The sequence below is a fragment of the Castor canadensis genome, chromosome 7, assembly GCF_047511655.1.
Source record: "Castor canadensis chromosome 7, mCasCan1.hap1v2, whole genome shotgun sequence".
In the NCBI taxonomy this organism is placed as follows: Eukaryota; Metazoa; Chordata; class Mammalia; order Rodentia; family Castoridae; genus Castor; species Castor canadensis.
This window is the reverse complement of record NC_133392.1, coordinates 145372676-145398248: the sequence shown is the minus strand read 5'-3', so window position 1 is coordinate 145398248 and position 25573 is coordinate 145372676. Positions and strand designations below refer to the sequence as shown.

At 54.1% G+C, this 25573-nt stretch overlaps 1 protein-coding gene across 1 annotated transcript in view; it reads right to left on the bottom strand.

The window, feature by feature from the left end:
* Myom3 (myomesin 3) overlaps window positions 1-21930 on the bottom strand; it is a 43974-nt gene extending 22044 nt beyond the window's left edge. The window contains exons 1-15 of the mRNA XM_020155813.2: window positions 21794-21930; window positions 18466-18644; window positions 18149-18229; window positions 17324-17483; window positions 16560-16717; window positions 12054-12149; window positions 10235-10323; window positions 8165-8209; window positions 7588-7728; window positions 5985-6146; window positions 5201-5342; window positions 4302-4501; window positions 3643-3696; window positions 3149-3276; window positions 917-1100 (exon numbers count right to left, since the gene is read on the bottom strand). Coding sequence (XP_020011402.2) covers window positions 917-1100; window positions 3149-3276; window positions 3643-3696; window positions 4302-4501; window positions 5201-5342; window positions 5985-6146; window positions 7588-7728; window positions 8165-8209; window positions 10235-10323; window positions 12054-12149; window positions 16560-16717; window positions 17324-17483; window positions 18149-18229; window positions 18466-18626 — 1801 coding nt within the window. The 5' untranslated portion in view covers window positions 18627-18644; window positions 21794-21930. The remainder of the gene's footprint in view (window positions 1-916; window positions 1101-3148; window positions 3277-3642; window positions 3697-4301; window positions 4502-5200; window positions 5343-5984; window positions 6147-7587; window positions 7729-8164; window positions 8210-10234; window positions 10324-12053; window positions 12150-16559; window positions 16718-17323; window positions 17484-18148; window positions 18230-18465; window positions 18645-21793) is intronic.
* Between the last annotated feature and the right edge of the window lie 3643 nt (window positions 21931-25573).

Sequence of the window (25573 nt, the reverse complement as noted above, 5' to 3'; positions counted from 1 at the left end):
ATTAATCCACACAAACCCTCTCTCTCTCTCTCAAGTCACCAAATCTAGCTGGCTCACTGTGTGATCCCTGTGAAAGGAATCATGGGTATGGGGGGGGAGGTCTTTCTCCTTCTCTCCCTCCCTCTCTTCCTCATTTCCCTCTTTAGCCTTTTCTGGTTTCCCCCCTTATTTCCATACAATAAATCTACTTTCATAACACAAAGAAATGCCTTTTTATTTTTCCCTCCACTCCTCTCCTTTTTCTGAATTGTACCAGAGCCTTGCCCTGAGGCTGGTCTGGACATTGCTCACATCCAACCACAAATCATTTACTGGCAAGGCCCCAAATCAAAGTCAAGTGTTAACCCGACCAGAATTAAAGAAAAACTCTAATTACCCACCAATCCATTCACACCTGCCATGTATATACATGTATTCACATACATAAACATATAATTTATGTATATATACACACACATATAAATTGCTGAAGCAGAGCAAATCCAGGACTTTGAAATCGTCCCCAGATGGCACCTGTAGCCACCGCACCTGTGTTGGATGGGTGGTACTGTAATTAACAAGGTGTCCTGCCTGGAAAGCCTCCTGCCTGCTAGAAGGCCCACTCCTGATTTATTTAGGGGGGGTCTGAGTCCTTTAGAACTGAGAGACACTTGCTCGCACTCAGCTTTTGTGCTGGACCATTGGGATATGTCACCTGTGAATTGCTGACCTGGGAAAAACATGCATGCCTCCCTGAGCCTGCTGCGTGGAGAAATGATTCCCCATATGTCAGGATTCCCATGCCTGAGACTTCACGACTGGCGGAGGGGTCAGGAGGGGAGGTGGACCTGGCTCCTTTCCCACAGCCGTGGGTCCTGTGCCCTGGGTGCCGACAGCCTGGCCTGCCTCCTACCCACACCACAGCATTGTGAGGCACCTGGCTTGCCCCTCAGGGCGATGGGCTCGCTGGGCTCTGAGGGATCACTCATGCCATACTGGTTCATGGCTCGCACTCTGAAGACATACGACTTCCCTTTCTCCAGGTCCAGAAGGGCGAATCTCGGGGACTTCACGGGAGTTTCTGAGCTGATGGCCTCCCAGGTGCCACTGCCTATGACTGACTGCAAGAGCAACGGGCTTTGGTTAAGTGACTGCTGTGCAGCCCTTATCCCATGCGTTCCCATGACCATCTCTCCCCAACCCAGGCACCCCTGATCACCTGAGCTCTGGTCCATCTGCTTCCTTGACCTCTCACCTGGATGCCTGCTGCACCCTTCACCTGCAGCACGCCCAGCCCTAACTCTGGGACTCCCCACACCTGGGCAGCCCACATGGAGTTTATAGCACCCCAAAACCCTGAAGCCATCCTTGGCTCTTCCTCTCCAAATATGCTCTGTCAACAAATCCAATTGGCTGTACCTTCCAAATATCTCCAGAGTCCAACCATGACCTACCAACTCATACTGTCACCATAACCCTGACGTAGGCCAGCATCATGTGTCACCTGAATTACTTGAGTTGTCTCCTCACTGGCCTCCCAGGTTCTACCTTTAACCCTTTCCAGTCTTTTGCGAATGACTACCAGAGGGATCCTTCACAGCACAAGCCAGGTCAGGCCCGTTAGCTCGGAACCCTTCCAAGGCCTCATCTCCCTCAGTGTTCCCATGATCTGCTACCTATCTGGCCATGGTCCCTTCCCCTTTGTCCGCCATCATATCCCTGTGTGTGCCTCCTGATGGCCCAGGCCCCACCTCTGGGCCTTTGCGCTTACAGATCCCACAGAGTTAGGGCTGCCTGGAATGTTCCTCCCCCAGAAATCTCCTGAATGGCCCCTCATTTCCTTTTGGTTTTTCCTCAGAACTCGCCTGCAGGGGAGCTGTTTCTGGTCATGCCTAAAATCTCAGCAGGCCTTGCTACTTTATGTCTTTCTCCTTCGGGGCTCTGATGCTGTGGCACGTGAGCTGGTTTAAAGCCAGTCACACCTGAGATTAAATACCGTATCATCCTGCTATTACATGAAGGACTTCTGGGCAGGTTACCAAAAAGTCTTTGAACCTGAGTTTCCTTGTTGATGGGGAAAATAAACTCCACCTGGCAGGGGCTGTGAAAATTTATTCACATTCATTCTTTTGTTCCTTCTGCCTGCCAGAGCTGTTCTTGGTCTTGGGAACATGTGGTGTGAGGAGGCAAGACAAACAAGCTGGGTCAGTAAAACGTGAAGCAAAACTATCACTTAATTTCAAATCAGCTAAATCAACTCATGTCTACCAAGCCTGGATTGCAGAAGACGCTTAAGAGAATACTTCGAACTCGGCCAGCTCAGAATCACTAGGCCTCTCGGATCTCGCTGAGTGGACATTGGGGGATGGATTAAACGGCCTTCTGTGGCGACATTCAGTCCTGACAGCCCTGTTACTTACTTAGAATTAAGAGGTGCAGTAAGACCCGCTGTTTCCTGGGTACCTCAGGTCATGACATTGGTCACACACTGGATACAGTACTCCTTGGCAGGCCATATTGGGAGGGAGTGAAGCTGGTGCCCACCAGCTAGGGACGTGGGGCATGTCCAGCACTAGAATGAGGTCCTCACTGGGACAGCGTGGGGCAGGGGGTCGTGATGGAGATGGAGCGCTCGTGTGGAGTGGGTTCATGGCAGAGTAGGAGACAGCATGGGTGTTAAGATTGGCCCAGTGACTTTGGTAGTGTTCAAATCCTGGTAGTGAAGAAGTGATACTACCAAAGTCATTCTACAGAGCTGGTATTACTTTAATTTGACTGTTTCCTATAGTTATATTAGTTTTTTCCAGGTTAATTCTGGTGTCACTTGTTCTTTCCTTTTGCCATTGTTCTTCTTTGGGTTTGGCCGGTTTGCTGAGTTTGGCATGCTTGATAATTTCCTGGTTTTACTCAGTTCACCCATTCCCTTTTGAATTTTATTCTTTCTTGGACTTTCGTGTTTGTAACTGTCTTTAACTCAACGCCTCCCCCGCCCCTGTCTGGGGGTGGCTGTGCTCAGGCCCTTCCAGGCAGGTAATAAATACAGTTTTGATCTCTGAGGCCCCCAGGGTAGTGTCTGGATTTCTCAGTGCCCTGCAATTCCCACACCCTGGGTCTCACAAATGTGTCTGTTTCTCAGACTACTCTGGGACTGGCCTGGGGGGTCTCATACCTTCTCCAGGGAATACGTCAAGGGGGCTTTGCCCCTGGGGCTCGGCTCCTCCCAGCTCAGAACCACATAGGCCTCTCGGATCTCACTGGCATGGACGTTGGTCGGGGGCGAAGGGATGGTCACAACATCTGGAACCAGAGTCGTCCAGGGTATAGATGGGTGGGTCCTCAGAGACCCCTAATCTCAGCCTCACATTCCACAGGAGAGGGAACTTGGGCCCAGAGAGATGCAGGGACTTGCTCCAGGTCTCCCAGCAAGGCCAGACAGAGCTGGTGCGAGAGCTTAGGTCCCTCCGATACCAGCCCAAGACTTTTCCCTACAGGTCACCTGTTCCATGAGGGGCAAAGTCAGACCCCTCTTACAGGACCCTCCCGAACCCTCACCCCCTGCACACTGAACACGGATGCTTCTGTGCTTTGCAGGCCCACGTCCCAGAGTTCCAGGACTTTAAAGGAGCTGTCATGGAAGGCAATGTTTGAGATGGTCACATGTACCTTCAAAATCGTCCATGCTGACTGTGATCTTGCTGCCCAGGTCAAAGGGGATCTCTAGGAGGGGGACAGACCACAGAGTCAGTCAGGGCTGGCACCACTCTGTATCCTGCCTAACTCGTCCTGGCCTGGTGTCCTCACTGTGTGGTCTCCGGCACATGCTCTCTGAGCAAGCTTTCTCAGAGGTCAAAATGGAGCCCTGCTGCTCTGTCTCTTGGGGCAGGTGGGACAGAGGAGAGAACAGAGTTAATGGGCCTGACAGAGCTGGGGATCCACCCAAGTCAGGGTGATTACTAAGGGCTGAGAGGGCTGTTCCCACACTCCCCCCTGAGGGCAGGATGGCCTCTTCCATCAGGCTGAGGGCATCTGTGGTCCTCCCTCTGACTGGTATCGCCTAAGGATAGGTCTGGTTTCTTCCATTAGACTACCTTTGCCTTCCAAATCAGGGGACGGTGCCAAAGGACAGGACTGTGTCTCCTCCAGCAGACTAGGGGTTCCTAAGGATTAAACTGTGACTCTTTCATCATTAGGGCTTCCTGAGGGCTAGGCCTTATGTCCCGCTTAGAATGGGGGCTGTGCCACTTGTTTCCTGTGTGAGGTAGTGCTGACTATGCCCTGATTGGTGGTGCTCTAGGTTATCCCTTTGGGGCCTCTGTACTCACCTGTCTTCCTCCGGACTGCATCATGGTCGCCCATGACAACCACTTCTGAGGCCTTGGAGGGGAGGCTGCTGCCTGCCCTGTTGATAGCTCTCACTCTGAACCGATAGCTCTGGCCTTCAATGAGGCCTTGGATTGGGCACCGACAGGTCCCCCCAGGGGCTTCATGGCAGGGCACCCATTCCTCGGAATCACCCTGGCACCTGCAGGAGACAGGTTCCGCTTTCAGCTCTGCCCATGCCTCACACCTTCCCAGTTTGAGTCTCTAACATGGCCATTCCTCCTGACCTGGATTACAGGCTGCCCGGTGGCTCTCTGCCAATTAAAACCCTCCTGTCCCATGTGAAAGCCTGCTCACCATCTTCCATGTCATGAATGGCCAGTGCCTCCCTTGGAGCTTGCTGTCCCTGGGGCTGGGCCATGCCTGCTCCCTCTCTCCTGACAGCCCCATGAGTCAGGTGTGATTACTGTCACTCCACAATGGAGCATCACCCTCAGAGAGATGAAGAGGACTTTGTGCAGCCCCCGATACACACAGTGGTCACCAGCCTGGTCCAGTTAGGTTTTCTCCCCAGCTGGGGTCCTCATCCCGTCCTCCTCTCCCTCAGTGTGCCGCCCCCTCCGGGTCTGACATAGGGGGATAGCCAACAAGTTTACATGTGTGTGGGTTGTAGGCTGTTACTGTTTTTGTGCCAGAATTCCAGGCATCAATGTGACAGATCTGGAGGCATGGATACCCCTAAATTATACCACGCCATCAACCTCCTGCCCTGTTCCGAGAAGCAGGATGAGCATCCCACAGGCCAGTCATGGCCCTCCTTTTCCCTGTGGCTGACCCTCCTATACTCACAACCAGGCAGAATTCTACCCCAAGGGGCTCTGCCCCTCAGAGCGCGACTCACTGCTCGATGGAGTAGCTGATGATGGGGCTGCCCCGGTTGTCGCTGGGTGGGACCCAAGTCAGGACAAGGCAGTCCCTATTCACATCCAGGCACTGGACGTTGAGTGGGGAGCCTGGAGCTCCCGGCTTCTCAGCTGCAGCGTCTGAAACCCAGGGTGTGCGTGCGTGTGTGAGAGAGTCTTCCTCAACCTGTGGCCCTTTGGTAACTTCTGCCCAATATCCTTTTCACATGGTCCTCAATTTTGACTTTGAGGATTAAGGTCTGAATAGTGGCCTCACACTCCACCCCCAACAGCAGCATCTGGGGAGGCGGCAGTGGTTCCATTATTAGGGATCCTTTTTACACCAAGCACCTGAAGAGTTAGCTTAACTCATCTTTGAGCCCCAGGGCAACCTCCACTTTGTAGATGGGAAAACTGAGTCTCACAGAGGTAGCGAGATGTGCCCAAGGTCACCCAGCTAGTGAAAGGACCAGGCCAGGATTTGGACACAGATGGGGTTCAAAGACCAGGAGGCAGAACTCAACCAGTGACCAGAAGCATCCAACTCTGTGTTGTTCCCCCTCCCCAGTCTCTACCAAGGCTGCCCCTTGGCCCATGTCATTTTGGAGGGTCATAGGATGCTACGGAGATCCTTGAAGAGACTCGAAATCCCACACTCTCATTTTATAGCAGAGGAACTGAGGTCTCGAGAGTGCAAGAGACTTAGTCAAGACCATAGCAAGTCAAGGCAGAGCCCTGGTCTCTGGGTCCAGCAGCCCACCCTGTCCCCACTGTACCCCTTACCTCTCACAAACACATAGGCGCTCTGTTCCTGGGGCCCAAAAGGGGAGGATACTCGCACTGTGTAGAGCCCCTCATCCTCCTTGTAGGCACAGGACACCTTCAGGGACGCCTGGAAGTCTGCATAGAGGATCTGCCGAAGTGCTGAGGACCTCAGTAGCCGGCCTGAAGAGGAAAGGGAGTTCAATGTGAGCTCCTGGGAGCTCCTGGTCTCACCTGGGAGCCTGTAGAAGCTTGGGGGCTCTGGAGGTTCTGGCCAGGCAGAGGGGACTGGTGTGGCCACCATCTGAGGCTCAGCTCTGGCTCACCTCAGGTGGGCTGGGGTTGGGGGGACTTCCTGGGCTTCTCCAAGGTGACAGCTGAACTCTCCTTAGAGAAAGCTGGGAGCAGAATGCTTAAGGATGGAGCAAGGGTTCAGGGAAATGGTTGGAGAGGTGAGGAATCCCCTGTTCATTGAGGAAGAGAGATAGTGCCCTGAATGGGTCTGGGGGTTCATAGTAGGTGGAGGGCTTAGGGAAGGGGCTTAGGGGCTGGGTGGATAGGAGTTAGGAGTTTAGTGAAGGAAGTGGGTTTTGTTGGGGTGGCACCTTGCTAACAGAGTTGAGGGTCTCTCAGTGAGAATGTTGGAGGGCTGGCTGAGGGGTTAACAGAGAGACTGGGGTCCCTTGGGTGGGACCTCAGTGAGGTGATGAGGACTCAGAAAGGCACTGAGGGGTTCAGGCTGGGCTTTGCCTTGGATCACCCTGGGTCTGCCCTTTCTCTCTGTCCCCATGGAGGCTCCTCCCTCCTGTCAGCACTCTGTTCTAGAAGATCTACAGGTTGAGGATCTCCAGTCCTGCAGCTGTTTCTCAGGGCTCCTTTTGGCCTCCCATGCCTCTGCCTGCCCCTAGCAGGTGTGACCACCCTGGGCTCAAAGCAGGGGGAGGGAGGCTGGGGGAGCTGTGTTCCTTGTCCTTTGGCTGCAGGCCCAGTCATGTATGGGACAGGAGCAGCTGTCCCTCTCTTCCCTTGCTGGACCACCTCTTCCTGCCTTAGCTGAACAGACTATTCCAGCCCTTTCCTGTGACACCCCCAAAGGCCTCTGGGCAGGTATTAACCCTGTGCCCTGCCTGCCTACATACTGACCCCAAAAAGCCCTGTGCAAGCCGCACAGCCTGTTCCACCACTTGTGAGCTGTCCTGCCTCCTGGCCTTTGGCCTCTGGTCCCATGGACTTGGCTGCTGGTCCTGTTGCCTCCAATGGGTAGTGGTAGTGACGCATGCAGAACACTAAGCCTGACCGTGACCACCTGAGCAGACGCTCCGTGGGCAGAGGCTACAATCATGCTGATGACATCCTCCTCCCCACTCTGACGGACGTCTTCCTGAGTTCATGTTGCTTTCTACCACCCCCACCCTGGCCCTGGAGCCCAGTGAATGGCTGGTGACCCCACTTAGGTGTGCTCCTCCTCTGCCTCTCCACCATTGGTGGGGGGAGGGGCATAGCTGAGTCTCTCCTGTGGGGTGGGAGGGTCCCAGGAGCCTCTCTGGCTCCCCAACTCTCTGGCCCTCAGTCAACTACAAAGTAGGGTACCTCTGAAGGTCAGGGACCGGGACTGGGTCCTCACCGTCTCGGAACCACTGGATGTTCTGCTCAGGATCTAGCACGTCTTCTGAGAGCAAGCAGGACAGGGAGAAGGGCTCCTTCTCACGGGCAAAGACTGGCTTCAGCACCGACGTGAATTCCACACTGGGACCAAACATGGCTCCTGGGGCAGGGACAGAGTCGTCTGAGATCCAGCCTGGCCTGGGGCCTAGATAGGAGTGTGGACCCTCCTAGGGAGTCTCCATTCCTCTGGGGTAGGAGTCATAATTCCCCAAAGGGTATTGACAAAGAAAGGGGGTCCTGATCCTGAGAGGGAGAAGGGCCTTGTCCAGGGCCAATATTCAGAGGCCACCTGCATTGTCCTTCAGCTTTGCCTTTCTAGCTCAGCTTTGGTTTGAGGACACTCAGGACCAGGGCCATTTTGGTGTCAGCCTGCAGGTGTTAGCAGTTTGTGAATGGCATTCCTAAGTGGACAGCCCTTTGTGGGCAGTGGACAGCTCTATTCTGAAAAGGACTATGGGGAAGTCATAGACTGCTACACAGGATCCCAGGTGCCCCACCCCCACCTCGGGTCCCATCCCTCCCCCAAGTTCACTTACTTTTAAAGATCTCTGAATCAAAGCCAGCCTCCTTCCCCAGGTAAGCTGAAAACCCAAAGCAAATGTAGTTGGAGAGGGCTCAAACCCCACACTCCTGCTAGATTTGGGGGGCATGGGCCTTGGGTGTAGTTTCAAGTGGCTTCTGCTGTGTCTCTAAGAAAAGTTCCTTTACCCCTCTGTGTCTCAGTTTCTTCATCAGCAAAATGAGGACAAGTGATTTCTACCTAATAGTGGTGGATTATAAATGAGTGATCTCCCATGGATAAAGCCCTCAGCCAGAGTTGGACACACACAGTAGGTGCTCAATAAATGCTGGTTTCCCTCCTTAGTCCCAACTTGCTGCCAGGATCATACACTGTCTTCACAAAGGTCGAGGCCAGTCAGAGACCCTGGGATTGCAGAAGGGGTTGGTGCTCATGGAGGTGACTGGAAGCTTCTGAATGAGATGGACATGACTCCCAGACAGGGGTAAGAGCAGCTGTCACACACGGAGTGCTTACCATATGCCATATGTTAGCTTGGATAGTGCACAGTGGCCCTGCTGGTCAGTGACATGTTTTCCTCTCATACAGATGAGGAAACTGAGGCAGAGTCTAGTAGCCTGAGCTATGACAAGACCCTGGTCCCTGGAGAGACTCTTGTTGAGCGAGGTCCTGAGGGAACAGGAGGCCACCCCAGGTGGCACAGGGAGCCAGTGGGAATCTCAGCATTAGAACACAGGGTTCCTGCCTCCTGGCCCAGGGCCTTTCACACTGACTCCTTCAGTCACCATGGAGATGAGGAAGCAGAGAGGGAAGTGGTACTGAGGGGTACCCTCAGCAGGGGGTCAGCTGGAGGCTGATCAGTGGCCTAGTTGCTGGCTTTGATGGAGGAAGGGTAGGGTCAGGATGAAGGGAGGGGAAGGCTGGCTGGATAGAGAGATGCAGCCTGATGTCTGACCTTAGGCTTGACTCTGAGCACAGTCTATGCGGCAGCTCAAATTTCCACACTGAGAGCCTGGCCTGGCAGTGGGACAGCTGCCTCCCAAGAGCTATTTGGGGAACAGGACAGAGGGTGGTGAGGACTGGAAAGGACAGTTTAATATGGTCCATGGGAGGAGGAGAGGGTGGGGCTGGACCCCAGCCTGTCCACTGCCCAGGACAGCTGGCTTGGGAATGTGTGTGTGTGTGTGTGTGTGTGTGACAGAAAGAAAGAGAGAGAGGTCACATTTCCTGGGCCCCCGAGCAGCACTTTGTTCTGGTCACAGAAAAGGGTGACCTCTCTGAGGTGCATGCTGCTTGCCCAGCCTCATCTGCACCATCTCATTTAATCAGCGTGAATATCTGAGGAGTGTAACAGGACCCCTCTTGAAGAGGTGAGGAAGCAGCAGCTCAGAGACACGGTGCGGCCTGCCCAGGCTCACACAGTCAGTTGGGCTGAGCCAGGATGAGACCAGCTGGGCAGATGAACCACTATACCAGTCCTTTTTTGTGATGGGATTTTTCGAGATGGAGTCTCAAGAACTATTTGCCTGGGCTGGCTTCGAGCCATGATCCTCCTGATCTCTGCCTCTTGAGTAGCTAGGACTACAGGCATGAACCAATGGTGCCCGGCTCCCGTCTGTTTTGTGGCCCGTGTCCACTTGTAGGAAAGTCCCCTTCTTCTAATTTGTCTACTCAGTTCACCTAAAGGTATAGGAGGGGTACATATCTGTGATGACCCTGTAGACAGGTGAGTTCAAGCCCAGCTCAGGTTGGAGTGAGGCACTGTGGATGAACTTGGTGCATAGCAGGAGCTCAGGAAAGACCATCCCCTTCCCTCTCCTCTTGCCACCAACCCCTGGGGGTGAAGCTCCGGTCTCACCATGTCTTATGCCATCAGCCCACCAAGCTGGCCCTAGTGCCCATAGCAATTTGAGGAAGGGGACTCACTCATTCCCAAGCTCCCATGGAAGTAAGAGTCTGTTTGGCTGCCCCGGTCCCAATCTCAGCTCAACACCTCTGAGAGAGGGTCTCGAGCCTGATTACAGATCCACATCCTCATCGGGGCTTGCTGTGCCCAGTCCAGTCTGTTGGGGACTGTGGGACTTACTGCGGACGAGGACTTTGGCGAAGGACGAGGCCTGGCCGTAGGCGTTCTTTACCTTCACCATGTAGGTGGCTGAGTCCTCAAGGGTGCATCTGAAAAAGACATGGAGGCATTCGCACAAGACCACTGGGCTGTGTGGGAAACTCAGGTCCCCTCTGTGCATGAAGATATCTGGGCTGAAAGGAAGCTTCGTGGGTAAGGGGGAGACCCTGAGTGCTATCTTTGAAAAGCTGTGTCTTTGGACTCAGCCACTGTACTTCTCCATGCTTCAGTGTCCTCTGAAAAACAGGGGCATAACGCCAGCCTAAACCAGTTCAGGGGAAAGTGCTTTGAAAATACCATGTGCCACATTACATTGTTACTGCATTGTTATCATGGACTCTGGAGGATCAGAGAGGTAAAGTGACTTGCCCAGAGTCATACAGCAACTGGAATTCAACCCAGTTTCAAGGTGACAAGCCCTCTTTTGCTGCCCCGTTGACAGCTGAACATCAGATTCTTGGAGCAGGGCCTCCTCCTTCCACACAGAGCAGAAGACAGACTTTCCAGGGCCAGTTGCCAGTCTGTGCCAGAACTGGGCCTGATGCCATGTGCCTGGGTCTTCTCATCACCAGCTAGGCCAACCCTGTCACGTGCCCAGGGGAAGTGTGGGCTAGCTCCATCCCCGAGTACCTTGGTGACAAAACAAAGTAGGTGGTAGGAAGTGCTCACCTAGCCGAATCAGCAAGCTAAGAGCCCCCTGGCTGTCTCCTCTTTTCCCTGGTCACCCAGGGTGGGAATCCCTCTTGCTTCCTGGTCCACTCTTGTCAGCCCCTTGAGGCTTGCGGCCCTGCCTGCCTTCTCTGACTGAGCAGCCTATAGCACCTCCCTGTTGTCGCGGGGTATTTGTGTCCCGGTGCCCATCTTTGTGTCTCTGAGGATGGAGGAAAAACCCAAGACAGAACTGGCCAAACCCAGGCCCCACCCTGCACTAGCTGTTCCAGGCCCACAACTTTCCTGAGACTGTTTCATTTAATTTTTATTGTGGTGCCAGGGATCAAACCCAGGGCCCTGCCATGCCAGGCAAATGCTCTACCACGGAGCCACATCCCCGGCCTTGAGCAAGCCTGTTTCTAACGTGCTTTCTTGTGAGTGTGCAGGGGTGGGGAGTCTGGGCTCGCGGGTAAAGCACCTGGCACAGGGCTTGGCCCCGGGAACATGGGGTGGCTTATCTGAGTGATCCACGCTGGGGACGATCACCCTTGCCTGTTCTCATGGGGCCTCCTCCATGTGCCTGCCTCTTCCTTCAGAATCCTGTTTAAGACTCAGCGTCTCCTGAGCGACCTGACTCCCCTCCTCCTGCTTCCCCTTGCGTGTGCGTGTGCGTGTGCATGGGTGCGTGTGCACGTGGATGTGTATATCACTGTGTCTTCTCTCCCCCAGCAAGGAGTTTCCCCAGCATGCCTCCCAGCAGTCAGTGCTCCCTGTTGCCCCGAGTCCACATTTCTCATCATGAATTCGAAGCATCGGCATCGTGTGTGTGCACATCGATTCCTGGGCCCCCCTCAGACCTACTGAACTGGAATCCACACATTCTGGGAATCAGTATTTTAACAAGCACCAGCTTCTGAAGATGAGGCAAACTCAGGGAGCCAACTCTGAGGAAAAGTTCAGACTGGAGGCATGGCTCAAGTGGTAGAGTACCTGCCTTGCAAGTGCAAAGCCCTGAGTTCAAATCCCAGTCCCACCCAAAAAAAAAAAAAAAGCATGAGGAAAGGTTCAGGGCCCTGCTCTGGTGGTGCTGGGCTGGGGGGTCACAGGTCTGCAGAGTTCACAGCCTCACCTCCTAATCTCCAGTGTCAGCAGCCCATAGTTGTTGGTGATTCGGTACTTTCCTGCAGGAAAGAGGCGGGGATCGATCCGCACATCATTCTTGTACCTGTGGAGACACAGTGGCTGTAGCAGGCGGTGTGGTTCCAAGCAGGAGGATGTGGGGACTCTCAGGCCTGGATTCCAACCAGGCTCACTCGCCTGTGCCACCCAGGGCGACATGTTCATTGCTGTGAGCCTTGGCCACCCTCATCTGTGAGATGGGTGCACAGAGGGCTGGCCTGACAGAGCTGCTATGACCGCAAGTTGGGATAAGGCACATAAAGCCTTCCTTGGCCCTGTACACTGTAGATGTGCAAAGACTCATTTCCCTTCTGGAGGCAAAGGAAAGGAAACCTTCATTAGGAGAGCTGCCCCGACGGAGTGCATCCCGGGACCAGGTCCTGGACTGTCCCTGCTCTCTGAGGGGCCTCACCAGGGAAGGTCCTGCCTTGCCAACCCCTCAGGGTAGCTGTGGAGCCTTTAAAAATCTCCATGTAGAGCTGAGTACAGCTCAGAGGTAGGGTGCTTGGCTAGTATGCAGGAGGTCCTGGGTTCGAGCCCAGCACCAGCAATGCAAAAAAACAAACACACAAACCAGCAAAGCAAGCAGACAAAACCTGCCTGCCTCATGTTGGAACAGAGGCCTTTCAGGACTGCAATGGCTAATTGCTATCTGATAGCCATCTCTCCTTATCCTGAAGGAATTTACCCTTGGGTCCTGGTACCCAAGGGGACCTTGCCCCTCCTTCTGCTGGGTATTGTCAACAGCAAGCAGGACAGGTGTCATTTGACTGCTGCTGTGCTTTGCACCGCCTTGCCTCTGTCCTGTGTCAGGAATAAGGCCGAGACCCGGCTCTCTGTTACGGGAAAGCCCAGTTTGAATCTCCTTCCAAGATTTGGAAGAAGCTGAGGGGCAGAGCCACCAGGCAACCTGCGTTGTTTGTGTCCACACACTTACATGAGAAGAAAATAAACTTCTGTCTTATTTAAGCTGTTCAAAACAAAACAAAACAAAACAAAACTCCATGTTCAGGCTGCACCCAAACTAATGAACTTGGAATTCCTGGGGGTGGGACATGGATGTCAGTATTTTTTAAGTTCTCTGAGGGTCAAGTGAATCACCTGCCCTGGATACGGCCTTTTGTTTTCTGTGAACTCTGGGTATCATTTTCCCCCATGTGGGGACTAAACACTGGGATTGCCTGGCTGTCTGGAGACCAAAGGCTGGGGAGTGTCAGAGAGATGAGGCCTGGGTTCTTGCCACGTGACCTTGGGCAGGTCAATTGCTCTCTCTGGGCCTCTGTCTCCCAGAAGTCATTGAATGGACTGTTTCAGGAGATGACTTGGTGAACATGTCTCTGCCCAGTGCTGGTGGTTAAGGTTGGGGTTCGGGGGTGCCCCTCATTGCCCATAGAGGGCGCCCCAGCCCCAGGGTGCTGCCTTCCTTGGATCTGACTCCCCTGTGTCCTGTTTATCTCCATGGCCACCAAACAGCCGCACCCACACAGCTCTCAGGTTGTGCCTTCCTAGAAAAGGGCCCCACTAAGTCTCTCATGGGGAGGACTGTGCCTAATCTGGACACTCAATCTCTCAGCCCTCCCAGGCCCAGCCGCCGCCCCACACCTGTCAGGAACATTCCAGACACCTCAGACCCGCCAGGTTCTGTCTTTCTCCCATGATGCAGAGCCTTGGGTTCTGAACCTCAGCTTCATCCCATCCATCTCCTGGCCTCATCTCCTACCTGCACCTCAGACCTGTGGAGGTGTGGGATGTGTAGGTTGTATAGATGACCCTGAGTGGCATCCCATAATAGAAGTGCGTTCAATGAGAAAACGGAGGTGAAGAGCCCAGCCCAGAGCCAGGCTCAGAGAGGCCTTGTAAATGAGAATTTAGAATTATTTATCTACACCCCCACACATATTTTGATGGTAGATTTTGCTTTTAAGGGTGTTGGTCCGAGATGATTCTAACTGCCTCAGTTATGCTCACTGCGAAGGCCGAGGCCCATTCTGCAGCTGCACATGCCTGAGTGGGCCTCCTTAATCCGACCTGTTGTTGGCCAGAGCCCCAGAAGCCTGAGGTTTCTAATAGGCTGTTTGGGGGCAATTTCCCAGGGTCCTCCCTGGGCATGCAATGAAAGCCTCACTTTGTCCCTGATCCTGGAAGCAGGCCAGGACAGTGGGTACTGCCACCTGCCTCACTCTCCACCACCTCCAGGGTTCCTGGGTTTGGTGCCTTCAGCATGATCCCAGCCTGACGTACACCTCTTGCCCTCCTCTTCCTTGCCTTTTCCCCTGTCCCCCTGGCCCAGGCCCCTGAGACCTCTCAGGGGATTGGGTTCCCTGAGTGTCCTGCCTTTGTTCACAGACAGCCCTGAGCTGAGATGCTGGGCTCCATCTCTAAGCCTTCCCTGGAGTAAATCCCACCTGGCCTTGGTCAGGGACACCAAGTCAGCAAGTCCAGCTGAGCGCTCTGTGTGTTTGCCCAGCTGCAGTGAGGCTGTGTTCTTGAGGCTGTCAGGGCCTCTGCATCCAGGAAGTGCCCAATAGTTGCTGACTTGCTTGGCAAGCAGGCCTGTTCCTCCCGACCTGGGCTGTGTCTCTACTGGAAGGAATCTCTGGAGCTGATCCCACAACCATGTGTGATCCTGCTCTAGGGATGGATGACAGAAAAGCAGTTCCCAGAGCCCTAGCACAAAGACTCCCGCATCTCTGGGGCTGCAGAGGGCCAGGCCTTGGCTTCCACCTCGTTAGGGAATGCTTGGCTCTGTTGTGGTGACCTTGTTGGCAGAAGTGGAAACCAGCCCCCCTCCCAAGAGGTTTCCACGATGCCTTAGATGTGAGCTCACTGCCAGGGTGGGCAGGACTTGGCTGCAAGCAGGACAGCTGAGGCTCTGACCCCCGTTTAGCCCAGGCTCTTGTTGGAAGTTGGGATCAGCCACTTGCACATAGGGACTGCCTTGGTCCTTCGGGAACCCCGGTGCCTAGCACGGTGCCAGTACGCTTCTGTAAATAAGCACCAGCAGGTGACAGCAGCCCCAGGGCCAACTCCTTAAGAAGCTGCTCTTGGTTCCTCCCAGCCCCAGTCTTTCTAGTCCTGACTCCTGAGCACTTCAGAGTTTTAAGAACAATAGCTGAATGATCTTGCTCCTGCTCTATGGGCCTGTGGAAAGAACGATGGGCTTGGAGGCAGAAGCCCTGAGTTTGAATCCTGGATCCCACTGGCTGTGTGACCTCAGAAAAGTTATGCTACCTCTCTGGGCTTTGATAGCTTCACCTGTGAAATGTGGGTAAGAATGTCTCTTCTTGAGTGACCCTGAGGCTCAGATGGGAAAAAAGTGCAGGGTCAATACAAAGAGGTCCTAGTACAAGATGCATCTTTCCCCTCAGTGCTCTCTGCTACTGGTGCACTTGTCTTCTTGCTCCTATTAGATCATGGGCTGTTCACCCTCAAGATCCGGGTCCTATGCCACCTCCTCTGAGAAGCCTTCCTGGATTCTCCTGGCTGGGGCAGACACTTCCTTCCCTTCACCTCCTTGTTGATCGAAAATATGACCATGAAGACACTTCTCTGTGTCCTCAGTTCTCTCTGGCCAGAACATTCCTTGAGGGTGAGGCTCTATCATTTCTGTGTCCCCAGTGCCAGAGTCAGGGCTTGGGGCAGTGACACTCTTTATAAATACCTTATCCCCTAAGGTGCTGGGCAATGGGCCTTCAGCCCAGGGGTGGGTCAGTAAACAGTGGCTCCAGTGAGAACAATGTGACCATGCTCCTGTACACCACTTCTGTTCAGGGATCCCCCCCTCGCCCTCCCCCAGCTAGGCCTAGCCTCTGGGACTTTGCTGTTACCCCTCAGGAATGTGCCGCTTGCTCTTCCAGCTCTCTCCCTCTCTCTCTCTCTCTCTCTGTCTTGAACTCTTGATCCTCCTGCCTCAGCCTCCTGGTGCTGGGATTACAGGCTGGTGCCATCATACCCAGCTCTTGAGTTCTAAAGGCTTTTTTTTCATTGTTGTGGTGTTATGTCCTCCCCCACACAAGCTGGATAGGAGGTCTTCAACCCATTTTACAGAATAGGAAGCTGAGGAGGACCAGAAGGCCTATGACACTTGCCTGAGATCACATATTGAGTAGCGAGAACCCCAGGCCTACTTCCTTGTCCCAGTAGGGCCCCACCCTCCCTGGCCCCCAGTCCTGCCTCTGCCGTCATCCTCCAGCCCTGGAGATGCCCAGCTCGCAGCAGCTGCCTTCTTCTGCCACCAGATTCATATTTTTACAAGTGCAGGCTCCTCAGTGGCCCAGTCTTCCAGCCCCAGGCTAGCAGGAAGGCAGCTAAGAATAACCTGGGTCTGAGGCTCCCTAGCAGCTGTTGTTCTATTTGGGGGGTGGGTGTGTAGCTTTGCTAAGGCAGAACTCCTAGGGGGGGAGGTTGTGCTGTAAGGAACTCACAGGCATGGAGGTGGGCGAGGACCATTCCTTACCAGGTGACCTGGGGTGGCGGCGAGCCCTGGATGGTGCAAGTCAGCAGGACCGTGGTGTGTTCCCAGACAGCATGGGAGCGCAGCGGAATCCAGAACCAGGGGCCCCGGCCAGAACACAGCTCCCTCAGCTCCTTGGCCTCCCAGACCTTCTCCTCCGTCTGCAGGTGGGAGCAGCCTATGAGCCAGGGGCTGCTTCTCCCCACCTTTTTAATCGCTGCCCTTCTCTGAGGTCCAGACTTGGGGGTCAGCACCATGTGGGCTGAGCCCCATCCCCACCAGTTGAGAGGCAGTGCGGCCAAGTGGGCAAGACATGGGCTGTGGGACCAGCTGGCCTAGGGTCAAGACCTGGCTCTGCCACCTACTAGTTGTAGGACCATAGGCAGGGCCTCAGTTATCTTATATGTAAAATAGATATGATGGTAATATTGGTTCTCCCCTGTGGGGTTGTGGTGAGGATTAATGAGTCAGTTTGTGGGAAATATTTATATGGAGCACGGAAGCGTGTGGGGTTGTCAGGAAAAGCATTTCCTGTGGGTCTTCTGTGCTGTAGACATTAGAAAGTCACTCTATAAACCCAAGCCCACTTAATTGCTCACCTGAGAGCTGTGACAACCATGTCTGAGTTACAGATAATAGTGAGTCACCTGCCCCAGGTCACGCAGCTGGAAGGTGGGGTCCTTTTCTTGGACTCCCAGAGGCAAGGGTGAGGATGGGGCATGTGATGGGTGACAGGTCCAAGGCCCAGGGTCCCCAGCCACTCTCACCCGCTGTCGCATCGCCTTCCAGTTGCGTCTCTGGCGCAGCAGCCTCTGGGTCCGCAGGAAGGCCACCTCCATCCTCTCCCGGTCATTGCCAAAGCCCACCCGCTTCTGCCCACGCTCCTCCAGCTCCACAGTGGAGGTCTGGCGCCTCAGCTGAGCTTCCCTGCCACAACAGAAGCCGTGGGGGCTCAGATGGGGCTAGTTCTGTTCCCATGCCCAACAGGGCCAGCGACACTTGGTGCTTTCTGAGGACATTGTTTTGTGTCCTCTCTAGCCTCCAAACACCCTAAATGCGCTCTGCATACAGCTGGTGCTTAATACATACTCAGCTGTCAGTAGAGTTTGCAAGGCTCCTCCTCAAACCTTTGTTGGCCCGTTTTTGCCTACAGTCAAGTGGACTGGTGTTTGCCTCCCATTTTACAGGGCAGGAAACTGAGGCTTAGTGACTTGCTTCAAGTCAGCAGGACCATGACCCAGGCCCCCCAGCCCAGGGTCCTGCCCACAGCCAGCCACAGCCTCTCAGGACCCCACTCAGAGGACTTCTGTGTCTCCGGATGACTGTGTGACACTTGGGGCTGCTTCACGGCTCCTTCTCTCCCACTCCCAGCTCTTTGATGCTGGGGTTGGACCCCTTGGGGACCCTTTCAGAAAGTAGTGTGTAGGTTTTGGGGGGACACAGTTCTGGGCTTAAACTCTTGCCTGGCCCCCTTCCTTCATGCGTGACTTTCAGCAGATTCTTCAGCTCTGGTGAGGGCCAAGTTGAAGTTAGGGGCCAGGACCCGATGGCCCCTCTCTAGTTAGGGCTCCTGAGATGGCCATGTGACTTACCTGGACACCTCTGAGGTGGCTGTGAGGACCAGGGCTGCGGCCAGGGCGTAGTCGGCGGCACTGAACTGGTGCTCTTCCTCCCTGTTCCAGGACAAGGGGAGGTCACAGCTCCCACGGGGTTGACTGGGCATCCAGCTGGGGGCTCCTCCTCGGGTGCCAGCAGGCAGAACTGAGCCTCCCTCCTCAGCCAGGGGTCTTAGAAAGCAGGCGGAGTCTCCTTCCTCAGACAGGGTGTCTGGGAGGCTGGGCTGTTCCTCCCCTCTCCCGCTGGGGCTCTGGGGTGGGGCCATGCCAGGGGGGGACCCTGGTGCTCCCACCTGCTGCGGAAGGTATGCCTCCGCACCGAGGAGCCCATGTGCAGGCTCTGCTGTCTCTCCTCCTTCCGCTCCTCCTCCTGCCGATGTTCCAACTTGTGGACCTGCATGACCTGGGGCTGCCGGGGCTCCCCCACGCCGCTGGGGCCATGGGGCAGAGTCATGGCTGTGACAGTGACAATCTGCCAAGGCCAAGGTGCAAGGTCAACCCAGTAGGTGTCTACTGTCCCCTCTTACCTGCTCCTCCCCACGTCTGTGGGAGACTTTCGGGGTGAGGGGGTCTTTCTAGCCGGCAGATGGAAACCGAGGCTGCAAGGGAGAGGACCTGCCCATGGTGACAGGCAGCTGGCTTTTCCAGCACGCTGTGTGCTCCAGCCTGAGTGAGCAGAGCCCCCATTGGGGAGTAGGTGCTGGCTGCGGCCTGCCCTGCCTCACTGTGCTGTCTGGGGCATGATGGTCCCATCTCTGGGCCTCAGTTTCCAAGACCAGGAGGAACTGAGCAGTGCTGTCCCAGCTGGATCTAGAACTCAGAATGGCCAGGTGTCCTCTCTCCTGTGTATGCCTCCCAACCTTTACACCCTGAGTTTCTCCCTCCGTCAGCCCTTCCCTCCTCCTGCCTGCTGCTTTCCAGCCATTTCCCAAGCCCCAGCAGCACCAGGGTTGAGTGTGGAGACTCTGGGGTCAGCCTGCTGGGTGTGACCTATGATTCTCCATCCTCATCTAGCTTACCCTGGACTCTACAACTTGGTTTCCTCATCTGTAGAATGGGTCTGCCATCCTCCCAGGGTGGCCCTAAAATGTAGGTGGGTGTCTGGTGCTTACTAAGCGTTGCACAAAAGTCAGACACCAGCATTGTTTTACTAAGAAACCAGGCTGGAAAGCATCCCTAGAACGTTCTCTCCTCAAACCCCTTTCATGCTTCTTATCTGCACTGCACAACTCAGAAAATGCTTCTCCTTATTATTTAGTTATTTCCTATCTATGCATATCAAATATGAAACATTTTTTCCTATGCTGGGAATCGAACCCAGGGCTTCATGCATGCCAGGCAAGTGTTCTTCCACTGGAACCACATTCCCAGCACTTTTGTTTTTATTTTATTTTAGAGATTAGTGTTTCACTAATTTTGCGTAGGCTGGCCTCAAACTCTCAATCCTACTGCCTCCCTCTCCCAAGTACCTGGGATTATAGGTGTGCACCACTGTGTCCGACCAAATATGTGACTCTTCCACAAGATTGTAAGGAAATTAGCTGACTGTGTGCCAGACCTGGGTTAGGAGTTCTTACATGTAAGAATGCCCCCATCCTTACAATGACACAAATGGTGAGGGCGCTGTCATTACCTCATTGCACTGATGAGGAGGGGGAGCAGAGGGCTGATTGGTGGTAAGGCCATAACCGGCTCTCGGTTATGCCCAGCTCCCAGCCCTTTTGGCTTCTAGGTCACATGTCTGGGAACCCAGAGGGCCACATGGCCTTTCTTCTCCTCGGGGGAGCACAACACAGCTCTTTTGTATTTCTGAGGCTCAGGCCTGGGTCCCAGATGGTGTCTAGTAGGGTTGGATCACATTGACAGGGGAGGGAGCGAGTGCATGGCTATAGAGGCAAGTGGGGTGCATAGGAGGCTGCTGGCTCATTGGCTTCTAGGTTTTGTGCTAAGTTCTTTCCCATACCTGGGCCTCAGTGTCGATGCTGTGTCTCTGGGGACCCTCTAATGCCAAGACTACAGGATAACTGGCATTCCAGGACACTCCCTGGAGTGACTTTTAAACATACTGTAGCTGGGGATATGGCCAGCAGGCCTCTGACCCGGAAAGATCTTACCTGGACTTGGGATGGAACAGAAGGGAGAGGGGCCACCTCAGCTTCTCCAGAGGGGTGTGAGGATGGTGGCGGTGGTGTGTGCCTACGTGCGTGTGTGTGCGTGTGTGTAGATTGTCTTCTGATGGGGGTCTGGACCTGGGGGCCCTGTCTGTACGCTCATGATGTAGGTGTGAGCCCTCTGGCCTTCTCAGATACCCCTTGTCCTGGAAGGGGCCTGTGGTAGAGTGTCAGGGGCTCAGGCTGCAATGGGTCAATCTTTTGGGCATGGGCTCCTTCCAGCTTCTAAGTTTGCTCCTTTTGGGTGTCTACATCAGGAATGTCAGAGTCAGCCGTGACCAAGAGCTGACCCTGGAGTTCCCTTGGCTCCAGCTGAGACTCTAGCAGAACTAACCAATGGCCACCCCCTTTGACTTCGGTTCTGCCTCCTCCCAATGGAAGAGGCTCTCTCTGCACCTCAAGAGACAGTCAGCCCCACTCATCCATCCTCTGCTCCTCACTCCCTGTGTGGAGTGAGGCTCCTGCTTTACTGGGCACCATGACCGAGGCCCCAGCAGCACAGGTTGACATTGGCTGGCATCAGTGCTGGCTCCCTGCCCCTAGATGCTCTGTCCCATTAGCACAGCAGGGCTGCCTGGCATTCATCCCTGACCTCTGGGGCCTGCAGCAACCAGACCCCTGCTTTAGCGGGTGAGCACGATGCTTTTTAAAGCACTGACTGATGCGCGGGATTAAGTGGGGACAAGTGTACTGCCTCTGCTTGCCCTTTTCCAGCAGGACCAGAGTGCCATGTGGGCCTGCCAGGGAGGCATCAGCGTCCCGGCTTTGCTCAGACCCCTCTAGGAGGCCTCTCCCCTTCCTCAGGACTGGGAGACTGATGGCCCAGGCCCGTCAAGAGCTGATGGCAGAGGAGCTGTGCTGGGTGGTCAGACCAGAAACACTTCCTGCCCAGTTGGTCTGTACAGGCTGGGGACACAAGTAGCTCCTGGACTCCTGAGGGGCTAGAATGACCTGGCCCTGGTAAGCGGAGGCAACTGCTTTCCCAGCTGAGCCTCAGTTTCCTGCTGTGCTGGATGAAATCCTCCAGCTCTGGGATTCAGCATGCCAGGGCTTGTTTTCCCTGCCTGTGGGGTTGGCCAAGCAGAGCTCAGCTAGCACGCCCCAATTTTGCTGGACTTGCCAGCTCACCCTGGTCCCTGCTGATGGTCTGATGATTGCTCTGTGGTGACAGAGACTCCCGGTTCTAGGACATTCCCAAGGCGTTTTGTGGTTTTTCTTTTTTTTTGCTTTCATATCATGGAGGATCATTTCAGAAGACACAAGTCTGTACAGAAGAGGGGCTCTGGGATCCCCTCCCATTTTCACATGGGATGCCACCTAAGCATTGAATCTCCTCGGTCCCTTCCCTACCACATAGACACACAGACACACAGAAATTCCGCCCCAATGGGAAGCTGAGGTCTCCCTTTCTGGGGGGCCACCCCCCCGCCGATCCCTAGAGGCAACTCACAGAAGCAGCTGTATTCACTCAGGTGTCTCTGGGGAGAAGATCCTAGCGCGAGAGGGTCCTGGGTCTTTGTGTGCCCTTGGCCCAGTGAGCACAGGGAAGAACGTGATCCTGGAGCCTGCACCGTCTTAAATATAGCAGCGCTGAGACAGTGTGGTGACAATGGACGGTAACTATGGCAGGGGTGGGGGCCGAGGGGGGCTGTCTGTCCTTCCAGCCTGCTGGGCAGCGGTGACAGGTGGAGCGGCCCCCACGTGCGGCTCCTCCCCCAGCTCTACTCTTTCCACTGACTCCAGCCCCTGTTCCAGCGGGAGAGCAACGCTCTGGTTCTCCCAGCTGCGTGCTGTTCTGATCTGAGTTCTGATCTGAAGTCTCCCTCCAGCTGCTAGATGCCCCTGGGTAGGCACTCAGCTTCCCTGATTTGCTTCCCCTTCTGAAAAGAGACAGTGGCCCAGGCACCCGGACTTCAGGGAGATGGTGGAGGGAGGGTGACATTGCTGGCTGAGCTGGGATACTTGGCTTTTTCCAGGAGTTACTGGCATAACCCCCAGTCATGTGTGTTGGGGAGGGGGAGAAGAGTGGGGGCGCCATTGGGAAGGTATACTGGTCTTCATCTCAGAGCGCGAGTGGGTCTGTGTCAGGCTGTGTCAACTCCAGTCCAGAGAGCATAGCTGCTTTGTTGGCTGACCATAGGTGGCACCCTTCTGGGTGTTGCTCTTCCTAGTGCCTTGGGGACTACTTGCTGGAGAGGGGAAGTGAGCGTCAATGAGCTCCTGCCCTATGTGCAAAGCCCTTCCCAAGCTCCAGGATTCGTCTCCTCCCCCAGCCACAGTGATTATACCTTAGGGCAGAAGGCTCAGCGTGTTCCGCCCGCTCCCTGCCCCGTGCAGGAAGGAATTCCCAGGACTCACATACTTGCTGTCAGGACTGAGTGTAAACCTGTGCACACAGCAAAGGGGCAAAGGGGCACTCCAGTCACACGCAGCCATTTAAATAGGTCCTATAATCCTCCCCTCCAAGGCAGCCCAAGGGGCACGCCAGAGTCAGGGGCACCCTCAAGTCTGACTATCCCGGACTCCCCACCTGTGCCACCATTTCCTAGCTGTATGTCACTTAACCACTCTGGTTTGAGTATCTTTACTGCCTCACAATCTGATTGACAAGACCCAACAAAGAAACATGCAGCCTCTCAGGCCAGGCATGGTGGTGCTCGCCTATAAACTCAGTTACTTGGGAGGCAGAAGTAGGAGGTTCTCTGCCCAAGGCTGGCCCAAAGAAAAATGAAAGACCCTACCTGAAAAGCAAACTAAAAGCTAAAAGGGCTGGAAGTATGACTCAAGTGGTAGAGTGCTTGCATGAGGCCCTGAGTTCAAACCCCAGTACCATCAAAAATAAAAAAAGAAAATGTTTGCTAGACGAGGGCTCTATCAGTCATTTTTCAACTCTGGGAATGCCAAGGGCTTCCTCTCACCCCACCCTCCTGGACATGGGGCTTCCCTGAGTCCCTCGGCTGACCACATCAATGGTGAGGCCACTCATCACTGGGAACTCTCAGTACAGCCAATCCTCGGTCATGGGGCCGAGCAGAGGTGAGACGACTTGGAGTTACAAAACCATGGCTTAAATCCCAACCCTCTGTGTTCCTGAAGCCAGGGCTTTGGGAGGTCAGGGGTCCCAGGCATCCCAGCCTCGCCATCCATAGGGTGATGCTAGAAACGTGAGCTGAGGCACAAACAGAGACACCTGGTATGAGGACACTGTTCGTTAGAGGAGTGTGTTAACCTGGACTCTCCAGGAGTTTTGGATCTAGCAGGACTGGCGGGGCGAGGGGAGGAAGGTATAGTTTCAGGAAGTTCCCCAGGGGATTTTCATGATGGGACAAGTTTCATGACAAGGGTAAATCACTTCTCCAAAATCCATTTTCCTACTTTGAAAAATATCAATACTGTGACTTATCACGGAAGGAAGGGTAACAGGAAGGTGAGTGATCAGGCCTGAGCTGCCAAGTGATATGACTGGGCTCCTCCTCTTTCTTACTAGTACTGCTGTTGGCTGACGGTGCAGTCTGTGATCAGAAGACTTCCAAATTCTTTGTGCCCCGTGGGAAGAATCCATCGCAGGACACATGGGTGTAAATGGAGAGTATTAAAAGTTAGAGAAGGGGAATGCAAAGGCAGCATGGTAGGCACAAGTGGAATCTGGAACTTCTCCTTTCCAGGTGCTTTTAAAACCCACGGGCAGGGTGATTTCCATCCGATTATCAATGAGTGGGGAGTGGCATGGGCAGTTCCTGGGCCAGGTGAGGGCGGTCCCTGAGCCAGAGCGTGGTCAATCTGAAAAGTAGTATTTTTATATGAGTCCCAAACTTTCCCTAATTCTAGCTTGCCTTAGTACCACGGTGGCTGTTGCCGTAGTACCGCTCCCCCTCCATTCATGGCTCCAAAACTATTAAGTGGAGTTTTCCAGTAACAAACATTTCATAAGTTTTAAGTTGCGTGCTGCTCTCAGCAGTGTGATAAAATCTCATGCCATCTTTCGCCATCCAGTTCCAGACATGAGTCATCACACTGTCCAGCGTCTCCATGCTCTATACACTACCCTCCCATTACTCACCAAGTAGCTGTGGGTTATCAAATTGACTATCATGATTATCTCAGTGCTTGTGTTCAAGCAATTCTCATTTTACTTAATTCAGTAACCATTCTATTTTAGTATTAGTAATTGTTAGTCTCCTTGTGTGCCTTATTTATCCATTTGTTTTACGTTACTGTGGATTGAACCCAGGGCCTTGTGTATGCTAGGCAAGCACTCTACTACTTGTGCCATGCCCCCTGCCCTTTTGCTTATATTTTTGTTTTTGAGATAGGATCTCACTAACTTTGCCCAGTTTGGCCTCAAACTCATGATCCTCCTGCTTCTACCTCCAGAGTAGCTGGGATTACAGGCATGCACCAACACACCTGGCTTTCCTGTGCCTAATTTATAATTAAATCTTAGCATAAGCATGTATGTATAGGAAAAATCATGATATCTGTAGGGTTTTGCATACCTGTGGATTTAGGCATGCACTAGGGGTCTTGTCATGTTTCTCCCAAGAATAAGGGGACCCTGTATTGTATTCATTTACTCCCAGCCTTGGTCCTGCCACACCTCCATGTAGACAGGTGACACCTTGGAGACTCACCTTTCTCTGGGTGGGGTGAGGTGGAGTAGGGCTGGAGATCTTCCTGGTAATGGGGTCAGGAATTCCAAGGCTCCTAGCCAGCTCTTGAGGGACTTGGACACCTGCCCTCTAGCTGGATCCTGCTTGTTTACAGGCCTAGGCTGCCTGGGGTGGGGGGAGATGAAGACTTCAGGGGGTATGGAGCTGGAGGGGACAGGGCCAGTATGAAGAGGGCCCCAGGCTCAGAGCCATCACATCTGACCTCAGACACTCAAACTCCTGTCTCCAAGGATTGTTTTTTCACCTCATAAGTTGGAAGAGATGTTTACTGCCCTGAATAAAGCCACCTCTGCAGTCCATGTTCCCACAGGCCTGGCAAGAACAATCTAGCTGGCTGTTGTTATCAGTTGTTCTTCACTAATAAGTAAAGTGGGGCAGTTAACCTTTGGCCAAGGGTGCCCCGAGGTGCAGGAAGTAGACTTGTTTGCAATGCAGGGGCCGGGGTGCTCAGGGCTGCGGACCCCCCCTCCCCAGAGAGTCTGGGTGAGTGACCCTGAAGAAATGTTAAATATTAATTATAGATAAAACCTTAACACCTGTCACCCAGGTGGAGGAAGGGG